The 16,925-nt window shown below is 48.0% G+C and overlaps 1 protein-coding gene across 7 annotated transcripts in view; it reads left to right on the top strand.

Moving 5' to 3' along the window:
• The window catches only part of PUM2 (pumilio RNA binding family member 2), a 97,410-nt gene that overhangs the window by 53,818 nt on the left and 26,667 nt on the right, over positions 1-16,925 (top strand). For 5 of the 7 annotated variants that reach the window (XM_043981722.1, XM_043981720.1, XM_043981719.1 and 2 more), the window contains 6 exons: positions 277-396; positions 1,990-2,135; positions 3,565-3,724; positions 4,468-4,611; positions 4,710-5,018; positions 7,860-8,099. In XM_043981722.1, the coding sequence (XP_043837657.1) occupies positions 277-396; positions 1,990-2,135; positions 3,565-3,724; positions 4,468-4,611; positions 4,710-5,018; positions 7,860-8,099 (1,119 nt within the window). The remainder of the gene's footprint in view (positions 1-276; positions 397-1,989; positions 2,136-3,564; positions 3,725-4,467; positions 4,612-4,709; positions 5,019-7,859; positions 8,100-16,925) is intronic. The other 2 variants (XM_043981725.1, XM_043981724.1) reach the window with 1 other exon arrangement.

Here is a 16,925-nt window from a genome sequence, read left to right as displayed (position 1 = left end):
GTGAGCTTCCCAGAACTCTTATTCGATTTAGGGGCAGTGGAGAGAGCTCTGGGCCCAGAGTCAGGAAGACTCGCGTTCCAATCCAGCCTCAGACACTTTCTGTCGGCCTCAGTTTCCTCCTTTTAAAATAGGGGTCATGAGAGCACCTGCCTCCCAGGGTGCTCATGAAGATCGACTCCCTCCCTCCCTTTCCGTTTTGTTAACGTGCACAGCATGATTTCGCCTCTGAGGAAAAGAGTTTGACATTCACTTGCTCTCTCTCCTTCTCTCCTCCAGCCGGCGTCTTCTCTGCAGGCCTTGCTCCAGCCGCTTTTGTGCCAAACCCCTACATTATCAGTGCGGCCCCCCCTGGCACTGATCCCTACACTGCAGCAGGCCTGGCTGCGACACTAGCAGGTAAGGAGCAGCCCACCTGCTTGGGTACCTCTCGTGCTTGGCACGTGTGTGGTTGTGGGCTGGGGAAGAAGGCCTGTGCCTGGGCCTTGGGTAAGGAAGGCGCCTGAGAAGCTGATGGGCAGGGCTGCCTTTTGGCAGATTGCATCCTGTGCACCTACTGTGTGCACATGACAGAGCCATTTTCGCCTTTTGTTTTCTTTGCACTGATGTGGTTTTTAGGGCACAGCAGGGAGTCTTGTGGGGAGTGGAGGAGTTAGGAAGAGAGCTGGGAGCAGTGGCAGGTCATGGGCTGGAGTAGGACCTGCAGGAAGCGGGTTTTGTTGTGGTTCCATCATTTCAGTCACAACCACTTCTTTGTGACCCCACTTGGGGTATCTTTCAGGATGAGGAAATGGAGGCAGACAGGGTAAAGTGATTTGCCCAGGGTCACACAGCTAGGAAAGGTCTGAGGCCACGTTCGAGTTTGGCAAGATGTCTTCCTCACTCCATGCCTGGTGCTCTATGTGCTGTGGCACCACTGGGTGGCCCCAGCTTTTTTTTTTATAGTGAGCCAATTGGGGTTAAGTGACTTGCCCAGGGTCACACAGCTAGTAAGTGTTAAGTGTCTGAGGCCAGGTTTGAACTCAGGTACTCCTGAATCCAGGGCTGGTGCTTTATCTACTGCGCCACCTAGCGCGCCCCCCCCCCCCCAGCTTTTTAAAATTTCACATTGAATTCTTCCTTGTCCAGCCTTGTTTTCAAGCTAAGTTTCTTAGAAGCTTATAGTTATTTGGCAGTTTGCTGTTTTGATTTTTGTTATGTCTCATTTTCATAATCACAAAAGTTGTTTTTATCTTTCCGCAGAACTAATTTTGTGTTGATTAGTTTTGTGAATCACTTTCACACAGATTCAGTCTCCTTAAGACATAACAGGAGAACAGCAGTGCCCACATTTGATGAAACTAGCCAGTCCTCTTGGTACCATGTTTTTGTACAATGCAGAGCTCATTTTAACATGGAAAAACAGGCGGCCGACTGTAATCAGTTTAGCAAGCCCCAAAGTAATCGTCTTGGGTGAATTTGCTGGGCCCTTGGTGTTCTCAGACAGTACACGGTCTGGAACCTCAGTCCTTTGGTCTGGAACATGGGGATCTTGGCCCAGATGGTATCTCACCTTCCTTTGGACTCTAGGCCCACGATCCTGTGATGAGAACTGGAGGAAACCCTCCCAGTGCTTCCATTGGCGTTTCCATGAGTCTTGGCAGCTGCTTCCTGTTTGCTTCTGGCTTCTCCACCTTTCTCTCCTAGTGCGCCTCATGCATGCCCTTCACACCCTCCTTTTTGAGTTCATCCAGTAGTGAACATTTAAGCTGGAACATCCACAGAATAGGGAGAGAATTGAAAAATGAAGAGCGCTGGAGAAAACTTTGGCGGTTTGGGAAAACATTTTGGTCTAGGAATGAGAATGTAGGGAAGTTGTTTATTCCTAGAGATGTCTCTGATTTATCCTTCCAGAACAGGGAGGATGGTTGGTAATCTGGAATAGTCTCCTGTGCTTGCTACGTTTCTGTGTTAGCAGTGAATTAATTTCTTATCCCTCTGTGTTTCGGGCAGGTCCTGCAGTGGTCCCACCCCAGTATTATGGTGTGCCCTGGGGGGTGTATCCAGCCAATTTATTTCAGCAGCAAGCTGCAGCTGCCGCCACCAGTGCAGCAAGTCAGCAAGCCGCATCCCAGGCACCACCTCCGGGACAGCAGCAGGTAGTATCCACAGCCTCTCTCCTGGCGATATTCCTGTTTGTTGCAACGTCCTTAAGACGGGGAGAGCTAAGCTTCCCCTTTGTTCTGACCTCGAGGTGGGGAATCCAGTAATCAATAATCATTTGGTAGGCAGGGAGACCAACCGATAGCTGATTGATTCCTCAAAGCCAGGGCATTTTTCAGCTCTATTTTATTGATGAAGATTAAGAAGGAACATTGTTATTAATGGTCTGCTTTTACTTACTTGGCTTAAAGTACATTATGTGTTGGGAAAAGGCCTAAGGTGACCACAGTGCATGTACTTCACGTGTCTCTTTGTCACAGTGAGGTCACTGTGTTTGTTGTCAGATGTATAACTTGCTTAATAACCTGAATGATGCCTCGAGATCGGAGTTTCTTTTTAACACGGCCTGGTTCAGCAGTCATCCTGAGAGTCGTGACAGTCATATATGTGCTTTTCACTGGGTTGTGGTCATTACCACTGCAGCGCTGTCATGGGCACGCTTTGCCTGAGCCTGTATTGGGGAAAACAGTCAGTGAGATCTTGGGTGTTTACAGTGGCTTTGGTGGCAGTGAACTATGTCCCTTGCAGAAAGCCACAATTGTTCCCACACTTACTACTGGCATTTGGGACCTTCTCAGAGGAGTGTCTCTTGCTTTTTTTGGCCGTGGCTTCTTTACTATTCCTCATCAGCCCATCTTGAGAAGTGGAGGCTTTGGGTTATCTTGTTTTGTTTGCAAGGATCCCACTTTGATCATAGGGGCCCAGTTCTCTATATCCTGAGAGACCTTGGGGTGCTCTCCCTCAGGGTACAGCCGTTTCCCAGGGGACTCCCTCTTGTGGCTGCATTCCCTTCACATCAGCGCATTTTGAAATTGTCCGTTTGGTTCTGTTGACATGTGCAGGGTTGATTAGAGGTTACATAACTGTGAACATAAACATGTTAGCACCTCAGTGGGAGCTTTCTCTAGAACATGACCAGAACCAAAAGAAGATTGCAGAATGAAAAGAATGAGAAAACAGTGGCCGTTGGGGAGACCTTTTGGTCGAGGAGTGAGGTGCAGGAGACTTGTCTGTTCCTAGAGATGGCTTCGGTTTGGTCAGCAAACTCCACCTCGAGGATCAAAATCCAAATTCCTTTTGTAATCAAGAGGAAGGAAATTGTGGTTAGAGTCCAGCCTCTGCATTGCTGAAATGATGTGAAAGAGGGAATGAACTTGGTCCTGACTTGGTTAAATCCATTAATGAGGGAGACACCGAGGGCCTTTTGAGAGGACAGAAGTTTTTCTAGAATCTCCCTCTGTCCTTTGGTTTCAATCCTTCAGTGTCTGTGACCGTGTAAAGTCAGCGTAGTGAGTTGTCCCGCACAGCTTGCGTTCCTGATGGTGTTCTGTCATGGGCTTTCTTGGGTCTCTTTCTCTCTCATAGGTTCTCCGGGCTGGAGCCAGTCAGCGCCCTCTCACTCCCAGCCAGACTCAGCAGGGGCAGTCAGCAGAATCCCTTGCTGCCGCCGCTGCCGCCGCTGCCGCTGCTGCCGCCGCCAACCCTGCTCTGGCTTTCGGGCAGGGTCTTGCTACCGGCATGCCAGGTAATGGATCAGCCAAGCCAGTGTTCATTCTCGTTTGCTTTGGCTGTTGTGGGAGAAGGGCCTGCCCCTGGTTCCCTGAAGCTCATATGCTGCTGGTCCCCGTGGTCACAGGCATCCGGCAGATGCCGGAGCTGATCTGTTTGGGGGCCGAGCACCTTTGTGCACCGTGTCTTTTTGGTGGGCTTCGATAGGCAGCTTTGTGTTTCTGTCACTCTTGTGATGTAACTGCAATGGAGTGGATTGGGCAGCCTGGGAATGTGAAGGGGGGACACCAGAGGACATGCTCCTCTCCTGTGTGCCTCCCATTGTGGACATTCAGTCTGAAAGGTCACCCTTGGAGGAGTTTGGAAGCTAAAGTGCAGTCAAGACAAGACAAGGATTCCTTGGCCTTTGTTGGCCCTCAGAAGTGGGAGCAGGCACAAGGGCCTTTTCTGGTTGGGTCGTCATCAGTGTAGGAGCCTTCGTGGGTTTCCTCTGCTTGTGGTCACTGCAGTGTCTGAGAGGTTTTGTTAGCAGCTGTCCCTGGGGAGTACGAGCAGGACAAGTCCTGTATGACCTTGGTCATTCAGCATTTGTCAACGGAGTCGGGGCCAAGTGAAAGTTGTCCCTCCTGAGTTTAGCTGGGCTTCCTTTGACTTCCCGTGCCTCTGAACCACACTGTCTGGGGGGCTTTGGCAATTGGATGCTTCCTCGTGGCAGAAACCATGCTGAGCATGAGCCTTTGTGTATCTCCCCTAATTTAGGCTACCAAGTCCTTGCCCCGACCGCTTACTATGACCAGACCGGTGCCTTAGTAGTGGGCCCTGGAGCAAGAACGGGCCTGGGCGCCCCAGTCCGCCTCGTGGCCTCCACTCCTGTCCTCATTAGTTCGGCAGCGGCACAGGCTGGTAAGTTGGAAGAACTGAGGCTTTCTTGCAAACATCCTTCTTAAGGGCAGGGCTTGTTCTGGGTCCTTGAGCAAGGATTCCAAACTTGTGTTTTGCAGCAGCTGCGGCTTCTGCCGGAGGGACTGCCAACAGTCTGACGGGAGCCACCAATGGCCTCTTCCGGCCTCTTGGCACCCAGCCACCGCCGCCACCGCCGCCGCCACAGCCACAGCAGCCTCCTCCCCAGCCCAACACAAACCTTCAGTCCAGTTCATTTTATGGGAGCAGCTCTCTGACCAGCACCTCCCAGAGCAGTTCCTTGTTTTCTCATGGGCCGGGCCAGCCCGGAGGCACGTCTCTGGGCTTTGGGAGCAGTAGCTCTTTGGGGGCTGCCCTCGGCTCTGCCCTCAGCGGGTTTGGCTCATCTGGTAAGTATCTTGTGGTCTGAGTCTCCTTTTTAATGGTTAGGTTTTTAAATGAAAATGGGCATCGTGAGTCTTCGTTCTTGATTTTATAATAAAACTTTAATGAATTTCAAGCATTCTTGAGCTTTTTCAAATGCAGCACCTTTTAAAAAAGGCATTTTCTTGCTTTTAGTAAGATTTTTCAAGGACCAGTAAATTTTCCATTGATTTTTAGACATCATTGGCTACCTCCTTATTGTTTCTTTGAATGCTGCTCATTCAGCTAATTGTTCACCTGTTGCTCAGTGACATGTTCGTCATGTAATTCATATGACTGGGTAGTTTTTGATTGCCTTACTTTTCCTCATAGAAATTCAGTGCGGTGGTGAACAGTTCTCAACTGAAGCCCCAACAGTCCATTTAAGGAGCCTGCTAAACTAAGGAAGGGGCCAACCTCAGCTTTTCTCGGCCTCTTTCCACAGAAAGTCATTGTTTAGGAAAAGCCATGCAAAGCCCCTCCATCGCTTGCCTCAATGAACTCTCTCTCTTTTTTCAAACTGCATAAAATTTGGCCCTTGTAAACCAAATGTTCCCCACCTTCTGAAACCTCAGCAGTCCTGGGATTTCTGAGCCTGGTGAGGGCTCTGCCTCCCTGCTTGCTCCGAATTCCTGCCCTGACTGGGTGTGTTCTTCCCAGCAGATGCTCCAGTGGCCCACTTTTGTGGCCTTGTGGACACAGATTCAGGCTAACAGGTCGTTCCCAGCCTGGGGAAACAGCTGACAAAACGAAGGCTTGGCATAATGAGCCGTGTCCTTTGGGTCCAGGAGCAAAATTTCGTGCCCCCTGGTCAGTCATGGCACTAGGCTCAGAATGATTCCCATTACAGCGTAGCACTGGGCTGCGTGCCTACATGGTGATACACCAGCAGAGAAGCTCAGCCCTCAGTTTGGTGCCCCAAGCCTATCTTTTTCCTCAGCCCATTTCCTCAGGAAGAGCAGCTGCTGTGACAAAATGGGAGACAACGTTGGCAGCCTCTCTGTCATTGGTCTAGGTGGAGCCTCCTACTTTGCAGACATAGGTTAATGAAGCTACAGTAACAGGATCATCATAGTGTTTATCAAGGTGCTTAAGTGAAAGATTTTCTTAATTCATTTTAAAGGTTTCATTTTCTTTGACCTTTGGGTGGGGGAACTAGCATGAAGCAGCCCTCTCTTGGAAAGAGCTGCTTCTGGCTCTCTTGGCCAGAGATGTCTGATGTCTGCAGGGACTAGCCATTTCAGGTGGAGTTGGACTTTGGAACAGTCACTTTGGCAGTGTCCTTTTCAATTGGCTTATGTGGTACAACACATGCCCTGAACAGCTTTGCCAAGCCCAGCTCCATGAGAGCTGCTTCTTTCTCGATCCTCACCTATTAAATTGTATGTATTTTGTTTTTTGAGCGTTTTCTAAAAAGACCTAACATTTGACTATTACATGCTTTTCTAATATTTGAAATTTGTCGATAAAACAAATACCAAACACTAATGGGTTTTTTAGAAGAAAGACTGGCAGCAAGGTTGGATAAGTCACCCCCTTTTTGACTTACTATATAACCTAATAAGAAGTCTTTTCTTCCCCCAATTTTCTATTTCGTTGTGCCAGAATGTTAGTGTCACACTCATTTATTAGCTTAGCTTGATCTGCAGCCTGCCTCGTGCCCTGCTCAGTTTCTCTTTCTAATCTATGTTCTGTATGGATCCAGCCCTCAAAGACCTGCTTTCCATTGGAAAGCAGGTCTTTCTAGACCATTTGAAGCTATCTTGAAAAGAATTGCCGTATTGGTCCGAATATACAGCTGGGTTTTTAACCCTGGACGGATTTCCTGGGCTTTCCTCTAGCTGGATCTCTTAGAAATTGGTGATCTCCCCAGGACCATAATCCTAGTGAAGCAGCGAGTTGTTTAGTAGGGTTAGATGTGGGGAGGTAGTTGGGGAAGAGGTCAAGGAGTCAGGCCCAGCTTACAGTGGGAGCAGCTCTGCTTGTGCAGTCAGTCTGGACAGCCCCACAGGGAATAGATGAATACTTAATGCAGCAGCAACATGTGAGAATTTAATCTTGCCCACTCTGTCCAAAGAGCAGTGAGATTGAGGGCACTGACAAACAGTATGGAAAAGAGAGGAGGAGAGCCGAGAAATGGACGGAAACCCTGGTGGCAGGGGAGAGAATGAGGAACAGGGCCTGGGAAGGAAATTCCATGTAGTGGAGAGGGTGTCTTAGTTGTCCTGGTGAGAAGGGCGGGGTCCAGGAGGGGATCCTTACTTGGGGGAAGGAGTGGCAGAAAGAATTGCCAGGCGCATTTCAGAAGCTTCTGATATTCGGGCCAATACGGACTTCCCATCAGGTGGCAGAGTTTGAAGTCCAAGCCAGAAGCCAAAGCAGATGCAACTGCAGGAGACCATTCTGGAATTTTTTTTTTTCCTCTGGTTGCTGCAGCTTTTTTCCTTTGTGACTGGAAAAGATGGAAATGGAAGCTCTAAGGACTAGTTTCCTGAGATTAGGAAACTCCCCAAATTTAACCCTTTGACATGAAATGGACCATGATTCATTCTCACACCAGGACCAAGAAAACCTTGGGAACAAAGGGGGCAGGATTAAGTCATGAGCAAAGCCCTCAGAAATCTGCCCTGGGCCCTGAAAGGTCCGCACTCCTCCTTGGGGTGCATTGGGCCCCTGTTGAATTTCATAATGGAATATGTGCAGTTTGTAGATAATGTTTACTGAATGGTTGTTGTGATCCCTCCTGGTGTTATTCAGGAGTAGTTGGGGGATAGGTTTTATCCAGTTACCACTATATGTAATTAGGGTTTTTTTTATTTCTTCTTCAGTTGGCAGTTCTGCAAGTAGTAGTGCCACAAGGAGAGATTCTCTGTCTACTAGCTCTGAATTGTACAAAAGATCTAGTAGCAGCCTAGCTCCTCCCGTAGGGCCGCCGTTTTACAATAGTCTGGGATTTCCCTCCTCTCCAAGCCCGGTAGGCATGCCTCTGCCAAGCCAAACGCCAGGACATTGTCTTACGCCACCGCCACCACTCTCATCACATGGATCTTCATCCAGTTTGCATTTAGGTAAAAAAAACAACCACCCTTTTTATTTGTGTGTATACGTACGTGTGTGTGTGTGTGTGTGTGTGTGCAGGTGTTGATAATGTGTGTAAACAATTTCATGTTAGATATGAGATTCCAAATTGCTTTTGCTTCTAGTAATTTTCATAACCTTTTGAAACCTGTTCACTTTTCTGTCTTAACATTGAAATAAGAGTTTGGTGTTGCAGTCAGGTTCTAGACCTTTTTGTATCATATGTTCTTTTGATAAAATGCAGAGGTGTGTTTTTTTATTTTTTCATCTCTATTTTTGATGCGCGCGCGTGTGTGTGTGTGTGTGTGTGTGTGTGTGTGTGTGTGTGTGTGTAGATCCCTTAAAGAACCAAATGCTTTCTACGTTGTGGTGGAATGAGAATTTCACTCTCCAAAGTGTGTGTGAGAAAGAAAAAACTTAACAGAGGTTTGCAAAGTGGACCAGTATTTTCTTGTCCCATGGCAGCCCTTGGGGGCCTGACTGACAGAGCACAGGGATTGAGTGTGACCGGGAAGAAGCAATGGGCATGAACTTCTGGCCCATAGTTAGGGTTAGTCTTGGGCTTCTGCATCCTGCATTTGGTTGTTTCTTTAGTTGGAGGCCTTTGGACAAAATATTTTAGATACGTTTATGCCCCATATCTCTAAAATGAAACAAGATGCACACCAAGTGCAGGATTTCTTTTTTGAGCCTAAACTTCTGATGAAAAAGCTTATTTTGCACATGTCAAAGTTGTGCGGCTCCAATTTGGGTACAGAGTCGCACTTGAAATCTTTAATGGGCAGTATCATTTTGTTTCTCTTCCATGTGGATGCACTTGTCCATATCAATAATGCTTTATGAATGAATTTTAACAAATAGTTTAATGGAAATGATATTTATATAGGGACTGTCATAGTCTCTGTCGTAGAATGATTAACACTAGAAGGACCAGGCGCCTCCACTGATGCAAATTTTTTATTATTTTTACTTGGAAATACACATTTTCATCCTTTCTCTTATTTTCTTTGCCTTGTGGGTTAAAAATGCACTCATGAGTTGATGCACTGTAGTCCTTTAAAGGCTCTATAACTTGCAGTTTTTCTAGGGTTGTATATTAGGATTGCCTTTGACTCCTCCCTTTCACCTCAAAGTAAAACTTGCCAGTGATTGCTGGGAAGATCCATTGGATTGTTTTTTAATTGGATTTAATTGTTTAATGTATTCTGAACAGTCTTTATCAGGATATAAAAGGGGACTCATGTTTCTCTCAAAGCTGTATTTATACAGAAGTGCTTGGGTAAGCACTTGCCCCACAAATAACAGTAGCAGTGGCAGAGCCTCCTCCTTCTGCTGTGATGGAGGCCACAGCTTTCTTTGGGTTGAAATCTCTGGCACAGGGGTGGTCATTCGGGGGTTGGGGCCAACACCCAGAGAGAAGAACTTCAAAAGACCCACCTGGTTCTGGGCTTTGGCCGACGCTGGTTTAGTAAAAACTTGATGCTTTCTGTGGCTCGGGACTGGCCACTTACTTGTGAACAGTCTGCCTGCTTGCCCTCTTTTCCTCTCACATTGGCTTCTCAGCCGTGCCTTCCTTCCCATGGGTTCATTCCTTTTCTGTGAACTTTACAGAGGAGCCAGGTGGCAAGCTCTGGGGAACGGGAGCTGGTGCCCCGCTGGACTTGGGCGTGAGGCCTTTGTTCTGTGCTGTCCTTTGGTTTGTTGTTGGGCTTGTTCCCTTGGGCTTCCCCTTTCCTTACTCCTTTGTGGTCACAAATGAGCCCCACGCATGCCTGGCTCAGATGATTGTTGTGGATTTCACTCCAACAGTTATGCCAAGGGGCTCCCTCACCTTTCAGTCCAATATTAGGCAGGCGCCTACAATGAAGGCAGCCAGGGTAAAGCATGCCCTGCCCTCAAAGGCCAATGATCTCTGCCCACAGGGTGGAGGCTGGATTGCTTTCTGAGCTTGGATGGGGATGGTCACTTGAGGAATTCTCCCCAGTGACTCTTATTGCCACCATCAGCTTTCGTTCTAGCTCTCTTGGCAAAGGCGGACCATGGGAGCAAGCTTCCCAGGCCGACATGGGAGGATGGGCATGCTGCCATCCAGAGAAGCTGATAGATAGTTGGCTCTGTTAAGGTTTTTTGAGTTGGGGGGAAGTAGGTTTGAGGGCGTAAATAGAACATTTTCAGGGTTTCAGTCATGAGAATAATGATAAAATGTTTGCCTTTGGAATAAAAGTGGCAGAAGTAAAGGACCTGAGAAATTCTTGTTCTGCTCCAGTCACTCATACATTTATTAAGCACCTACTATGTGCTAGGCACCATGCTAGTTGTTGGAGCTACAAAGCCCAAAACCAAGTCATTCTCTGCCTTCCAGAGTCTGGTACAAGGTGTGGGGGGGAAAGGACAGGTGAGCTTCTAGCCAGACCTGATGCCTCCCTTGAGGCCGCGCTTTGAGGTCAGGTGTTCTTTGTGCTCTGGCTTCCCAGACTCTGAAAAGTGCATCAAGGAATCTGTGCCTGAGACTGATGTGAGCTTAATGAGGAACGGAAAGACCACCATGGATAGACTTTGTCAAGTCCTTTAATGTGCTTTCTTTATTTCCTTTGACTTCCTCAGCATCTAAGTAGAAATCAGCAGACACAATGTGGTGAGGAAGGGTTTGGACAATGAATTCCTTTCAAGGAAGTTAATATCAAAATTGAATGCCAAATTTTATCCCATTGGTTGTGATTAAATTTCCCTCTTGGAAGGGTCAAAGAAAAAAACCCTCTAGGCTTTCTCTACTGAGACTTGCCGAAGGGGACACATTTCCTTGATTTGATCTTGAGTCTGTCCAAAGGGGAGTTTCTCTGGATATTAAGTACTGCTGACTTTCTGATGGAAAAATGGTTTTAATATATAGTAGAGCTGACTTTGACAATTCTGCTCTTCTTAGATATTTGGGAATAGTGAAAAGCTAGAATGTTGAAGGTCCCCTAACCCACTGTACGTGCAGCTTCTAATAGGAAGATGAGGAGAAGTAGGAGGGAGGTTAACCCCAGCTCCCAGCCACTCTGGCACTCACTGCACCTCTCAGGCCTCAGACAGCTTCCCAAGACTCTTCTTAGTGGTAGAGCCATTGCTGACCGAATGGAGTGTCATCACTGGGAACTCCCTAGAGAGATGAGATCCCAGGTTAGGTTAACAACACAACCTGAAAGTCCTATTAATGTCAGTGGAAGTAGAACAGAGCGTGAGATTCTTCTCCAGAGGCTTGTAGGTTAACATTGACTGAGTTGTTGGTGGCTGAAGAGAGGTGCAATTATTCTTCCTGTTAAAAAGCTCCCCCTTTCCCTGTTGCATGTTAGTGCCTTACACTGTGCAGATAGGCCTCTTACCTTTCATTAGCCACCATCCTAAATGGTGTGGCTGGGGTTTTTGTTTGGTGTGGTAGTGAGCCCCAGTGTATAGCTAGAATCTCACCTACAGCTAATGGATTCAGGGGGGCCATGGCTGTAGTTGACATAATACAAGGTCTAGTTAGTTCCGTAGCAACATGTGGAGGGTGGTTTTGTTAGTGGGAATTTTGGGAAGCAGGCATTCGATCATATAGAAATCTAAGATGATAGTTGGGTTGGGGAGAAGGACGTCAGAATTGCTTGACTGCTGTGGGAGGTCTTCAGAGGCCCCCATGCCGCCCCCCCCCCCCCCCCCCGCTTTAGGATTGGCTTAGCCAGCTGGAAAGGGGGGGAAATTGTCCAAGCTTGAAGTCAAGAAGCAAAGAATTCTTGCTCAGCCCTTTAAGGTATGGCCCATCTCTCCAGAGAAACAGACTAATGGACATTGCAGTGCAAAGGAAGGGAAGGCTATTGATGGAGATGTGACTATAGCTCAAGCCTGGGAATGCAGGTGCTAGATCGCCTGCTCCTCTCTCTGGCAGATGTTGACAAAACAAAGGGACGGTGACTTGGCACTCAGACCTACAACTCTGCTTGTAGCTTCAGTCAGCAACAATAAAAACCTACAGATTCCAATAGAGCAACCCAGGGCTGAGCTGGGGCAGCCTCCTGGGTTCAGATGAAAGCCGCAAGTGTTTATTAAGTGCCTGCTATGTGGTTGTCAAAGAAAATGTGACCAGTCAGTGGATTAGTGCAAAGCTGTTCTAAAATTCCCTTTGTTGAATGGGTTGTACCACTAACTTAGCTGTCTCAATATATGAAAATAAGGTTACTAGGACATAACAAACATGGCTAATGGGGAATTAGAACACAAGATGCCTAGGGAACATAGCGAGAGGAACAAGTGTTGATCAGGTAGCTACTATGTGCAAAGGTGATGCACTACAGAAGCAAACAGTCCATTCCCTCAGGTCATTCAGTGAGTCAAAGCCAGCAGTCCTAGGCTCTGAGATTGAGCAGGTCCCAGAATGTCCCCATAGGAAGGGGGCCGCCTCAGTGATTCTCTTATCCTGGCTTCTCTGCGAGTCCCACAGGGATTTAAGCAGACTCTCCCTTGACCCTTACACAGTCGATGAATGGACTTTTGGTTTTGCTTTTTACTATAAAGGGCAATTAGAATTTGTGCTATTGTCCATTCTTTGGACCACTCCAGAACCCAGTGGCAGAGTTCTCTCTGGCAGAACCACACTTGGGGCTTCCTGTAGTCTGCCGTCTTTCCAGGCTGCAGAGGGGCCTTCTTCCCTTCGGGGCATGAGTTGAAAGACCTTCAAAGGTGCTTTATACATAGTTTTTAGAAAGCAGGTTTTATGTGTTATAGTGAGGGAACCGTAGGCCCGTTTGTCTCAGTAGCTTAGATGGACAATGTCAGTGTCTGGGGGCGCTAGGTGGTGCAGTGGATAGAGCACCAGCCCTGGGTTCAGGAGGACTTGAGTTCAAATCCAGCCTCAGACACTTGACACTAGCTGTGTGACCCTGGGCAAGTCACTTAACCCCAGTTGCCCTGCAAAAAACCAAAAACAAAACAATAAAATATTTACCAAATAAGAACAATGTCAGTGTCTGTTTCTCAGATGTGCTGGTGATACAGATGTAGGTTGTGGGTTGGATTTCATTTGAGATCTAAAAAGATTTCCAGGTGGAAGTTGGGACAGACAAAACAACTGAAAAAGCCTCCTACTTGGGTTTGCCTTTCACCTCTCTCTGCCCTTTTCCCCTCACTCCATGGTGAAGTAGCTCCCTCTGCCTTGGCCCTCTTCCTCTGAAGGTTCTTAGCCCTCCCTGGCACCTGGCTCCCCACTGATGGAACTGTGTCCCCAGGTTCTCTTCAGCATAGGCCCTCTTGCCAACCACACTCCCTTTGCATCGTGGGCTGGAGGGGTCAGGACACACTTTCCTCGGCACTGTCCCTTTGGGACTTCTTTCTCTCCTTCACTCAGCCGAGTGCCCTCCCCCCTCCTCTCAGCATTAAGCCTCCCCCACACTGACCACTCCTGGCTCTCTTCTCCCTCTGCTTTTCTTCCTAAGGTGAGGGGGCAGCTGGGGAAAGGCCCAGATGTGCTGACTGTGCATTGTAAAGTTGGCTTCTCTCCATCACTCCCTAGAGGAGCTGCTAGAATCCTTCTCTTCACTCCTCCTCTGTTCTCTCTTGCACTGCACATTGAGCCTTTTCTTTTCTTTCTTTCTTTCTTTGTTTTTGTTTTTTTTTTTTGCAGGGCAGTGAGGGTTAAGTGACTTGCCCAGGGTCACACAGCTAGTAAGTGTCAAGTGTCTGAGCCCAGATTTGAACTCAGGTCCTCCTAAATCCAGAGCCAATGCTTTATCCACTGTGCCACCTAGCTGCCCTCTCCCTACTCATTTCGAATAGTGAGGTGGTGCTTGTCTCTCTGTGTGCATGGCTGTCCACTCTCACCTTCCTCGGCACAAAGCACCCTCACTATGTCGTGAATCTTTAGCCTTTCCTGCTCTCTTAATGCTCCTGCCTTGCCACAAGCCCCGTTCTTCCATATCCTTTAAAAACAAGCACCCTCTGTTAGAGCCAGCCATCCTCTCAAGCCATCAGCTTGTTTCTGCCTTGTTCCTCTTCCCTCATTTGCTCCGAACCCTTGGCAACCTGGCTTCTGACCTCTTCAAAAGTACCAATTATTTCTCATCTGTCTCACTCCCTCACAAGGCTTGCATTTCCGATTTTAATTGTGATTTTTCAGGAGCATACGGTTGATAAAAATCGATTCCTCCTTTCCAAAAAGTGACTTGTAAGAATTACCAGAGTCAAAACCTTTGTTTGAGTAATAATGTGAAAGGAATCAGTGCCCCTTCCCCATCACCAGAAGAATTGACTGAATGCAAACAAAATCTTGAAAGCCCATCAGAGCTGGTTTTTAAAAGCTGTATCAAGTGAGTCATCAAATGTATGTATTTGACTATATGTGTATACACACACGTATATATGTATCTTTATGTGTGTACACAGATATCTACATCCATGTGTGTGGTGGGGATGGTTTGGGTCTCTTTCTGACCCATCACAAAGCTCCTCTCTTTGAAGAACTGAGCTCCAAAGAGCATTCCCATAATATATCCTCCCGGGATAAAAGCCAACCCTCCAGAAGCAAACTGGGACATGAACCTGAATCAGAAGATTTTGTGCTTGCTTTGACCTACCCAGTGAACCTCTTGGCCCAAGGACCCCCCAGTCTTTGGCTAGCCTGGAGCCCCAGAGCCCCTCAGGTCAGTGTGTTCACTGCCATCCCACTCCCAAGTGCCCTCCTCTCAGATTAGCCAGGAGCGACTTCACAGCAAGATCTGCCAAGTCGAAGGAGCATCAGGTTCACCATCAGTCGGTTAGCCCACAGACTGCTCTTATATCATGTGACAGGGAGACATTAGAAAGACCTAGTGCAAACCTAGGAAGACACATACAGTGTCCACACACGACAGAGACATTAGAAGCTCTGCTATTCAGAAGGAGAAGGAGAAGGAGAAGGAGGAGAGGAAAAGCTAATCTTGACAAAACCCCAGACAGCACAAGGACATGTAGCCTGAGCAGGTAAGCATTCGACACGGAGAGACAAGCAATGATCCACCCAAACTTCAAGAAGAGGTGGGTTTCCTATCGATTGCGTGTCTTGGCTTCCATCTTCCCTCACCCCAATAAATTCCAACCAGGTCCCATTTTAAGGGGTGTGAAGGCCCTTAGCCAGAACTTACTGGCTCTAGCACCTCGCCTGTGCCAGAGAATTAACTTGGAGCAGATGCAGGAACTTCTTGGGCGCTGTCATTGATGATAGCGCCCAAGAGAACCAGGCTGGTGTTTTATGGGCCATGAAAATGATCACCGATTCCAAAGGAAGGTGAAAAGATGGGGAGACTTGTCAGAGCCTAACACCACAGACCACAGCTTGGACTCTCCCCCTTACAGCCCTCATTTGCTGCCCTCTCTCTGTCAGAGACAGCACCGCCATCTTCCCCATGTAACATGCTCACAACCTCATTGTGGCCCTGGACTCCTCACGTGCCTTCCTGCACATACCCAGTCACTTGCCCTCTCCATCTCCAAGATATCTCCCTCGTTTGACCTTTGCTCTCCACTCCCACAGGCACCACTTGCTATCAGCCCCATGTCCCCTTGCCCCAGTGCTATCAGATCTGAGTTTGTCGCTCCCCTGCGTGGTGGCCTTGTTAGCTCAAGAATCAAATCCAGGCTCTTTTCTTAGCGTGGTCCCAGCCTCCCTTTCTGCCGCCCCCCCCCCCCCCCCAGCCCTGCAGCCAGGTGGCTTCTCTTCTTTTTCTTCCTCTGCCCTTGGCCATGGCTGTCCCACATGCTGGCCATGAGCGCCCCCCCCCCCCAACTTTGGGTAAGGGAATCCTCCTTTGCTCTTAACATAGAGCCCAAGCACCATCTTTGGCAGGACCCTTTTTACACACCCCCTTCCCCACCATCAAATGCTATGGCCCTCCCTCCAAACGATTCACTGCATGTGTGTAAGAAGGGTATGGATGAGCTGTAGAATGGCAGGGTCAGGGCTAGAAGAGGCTTAGCCTGGGAAGGCTTGGCTAGGTCCGGTATTCTGGGTTTGAATGGAAGAGGGACAGACTGGCCTAGCTGAAGCTCTGAGGGGCAGATGGTCTGTCTGTCCATCAGAGGCTGTGGGAACCAGCCCACAGGCAGCCATCTTTGCTTTCTAAGAGGGGCTCGCTCTTCCCTTCAGCCTCACATAGAAAGTGTCTGTGGCCTTCCTCCTAGTCATCTCTCTCCCTGGCTGCCCACCAGGCCTGAAATTCTCTTCCTTCCTTCTATGTCAGTTGTGAGGGCCCCTCCCCCCAACACACACACACACACACACACACACACACACGTGCGCACATTTCAGGTGGTATTCACCTCCTGTGGACTTAGTTATGGCTTCATTTTGTCATCTTTCTCCCACCCATTCAACATTTGTCATCTTGGCCACTTTGCTGGAAATGCAGGGAAACCTCAGGATTGTTTGAATTGGCAGCTTTCTTTTGAGAAGAGCTTGGGAACATTGTTTCACATGGTTGTAATTCTTCTTTTGGGAACCATACATTCAACCATATAAAATGACTCTTACTTTTGTTTATTGGAGATTTTTTTTTCTTTCTTCCAAATTGACAGCTTTCCTTATCCTAGTTGCAGTGGGTTTGGTCATGCACAGACTTTTTTTTTTTTTTTTTTGAGGCAATTGGGGTTAAGTGGCTTGTCTAGGGTCACACAGCTAGTAAGTGTTAAGTGTCTGAGGCTGGATTTGAACTCTGGATAGGTGCTCCTGAATCCAGGGCCAGTGCTCTATCCACTGCGTCACCTAGCTGCTCCTGGTACTCTAAATTCAAAACGGATATGTGTCCTGAATCTGAAAGGCCCCTCTGCTT

Source organism: Dromiciops gliroides, chromosome 2 (genome assembly GCF_019393635.1).
Source record: "Dromiciops gliroides isolate mDroGli1 chromosome 2, mDroGli1.pri, whole genome shotgun sequence".
Taxonomy (NCBI): Eukaryota; Metazoa; Chordata; class Mammalia; order Microbiotheria; family Microbiotheriidae; genus Dromiciops; species Dromiciops gliroides.
This window is presented reverse-complemented; position numbering and strand designations above follow the sequence as displayed.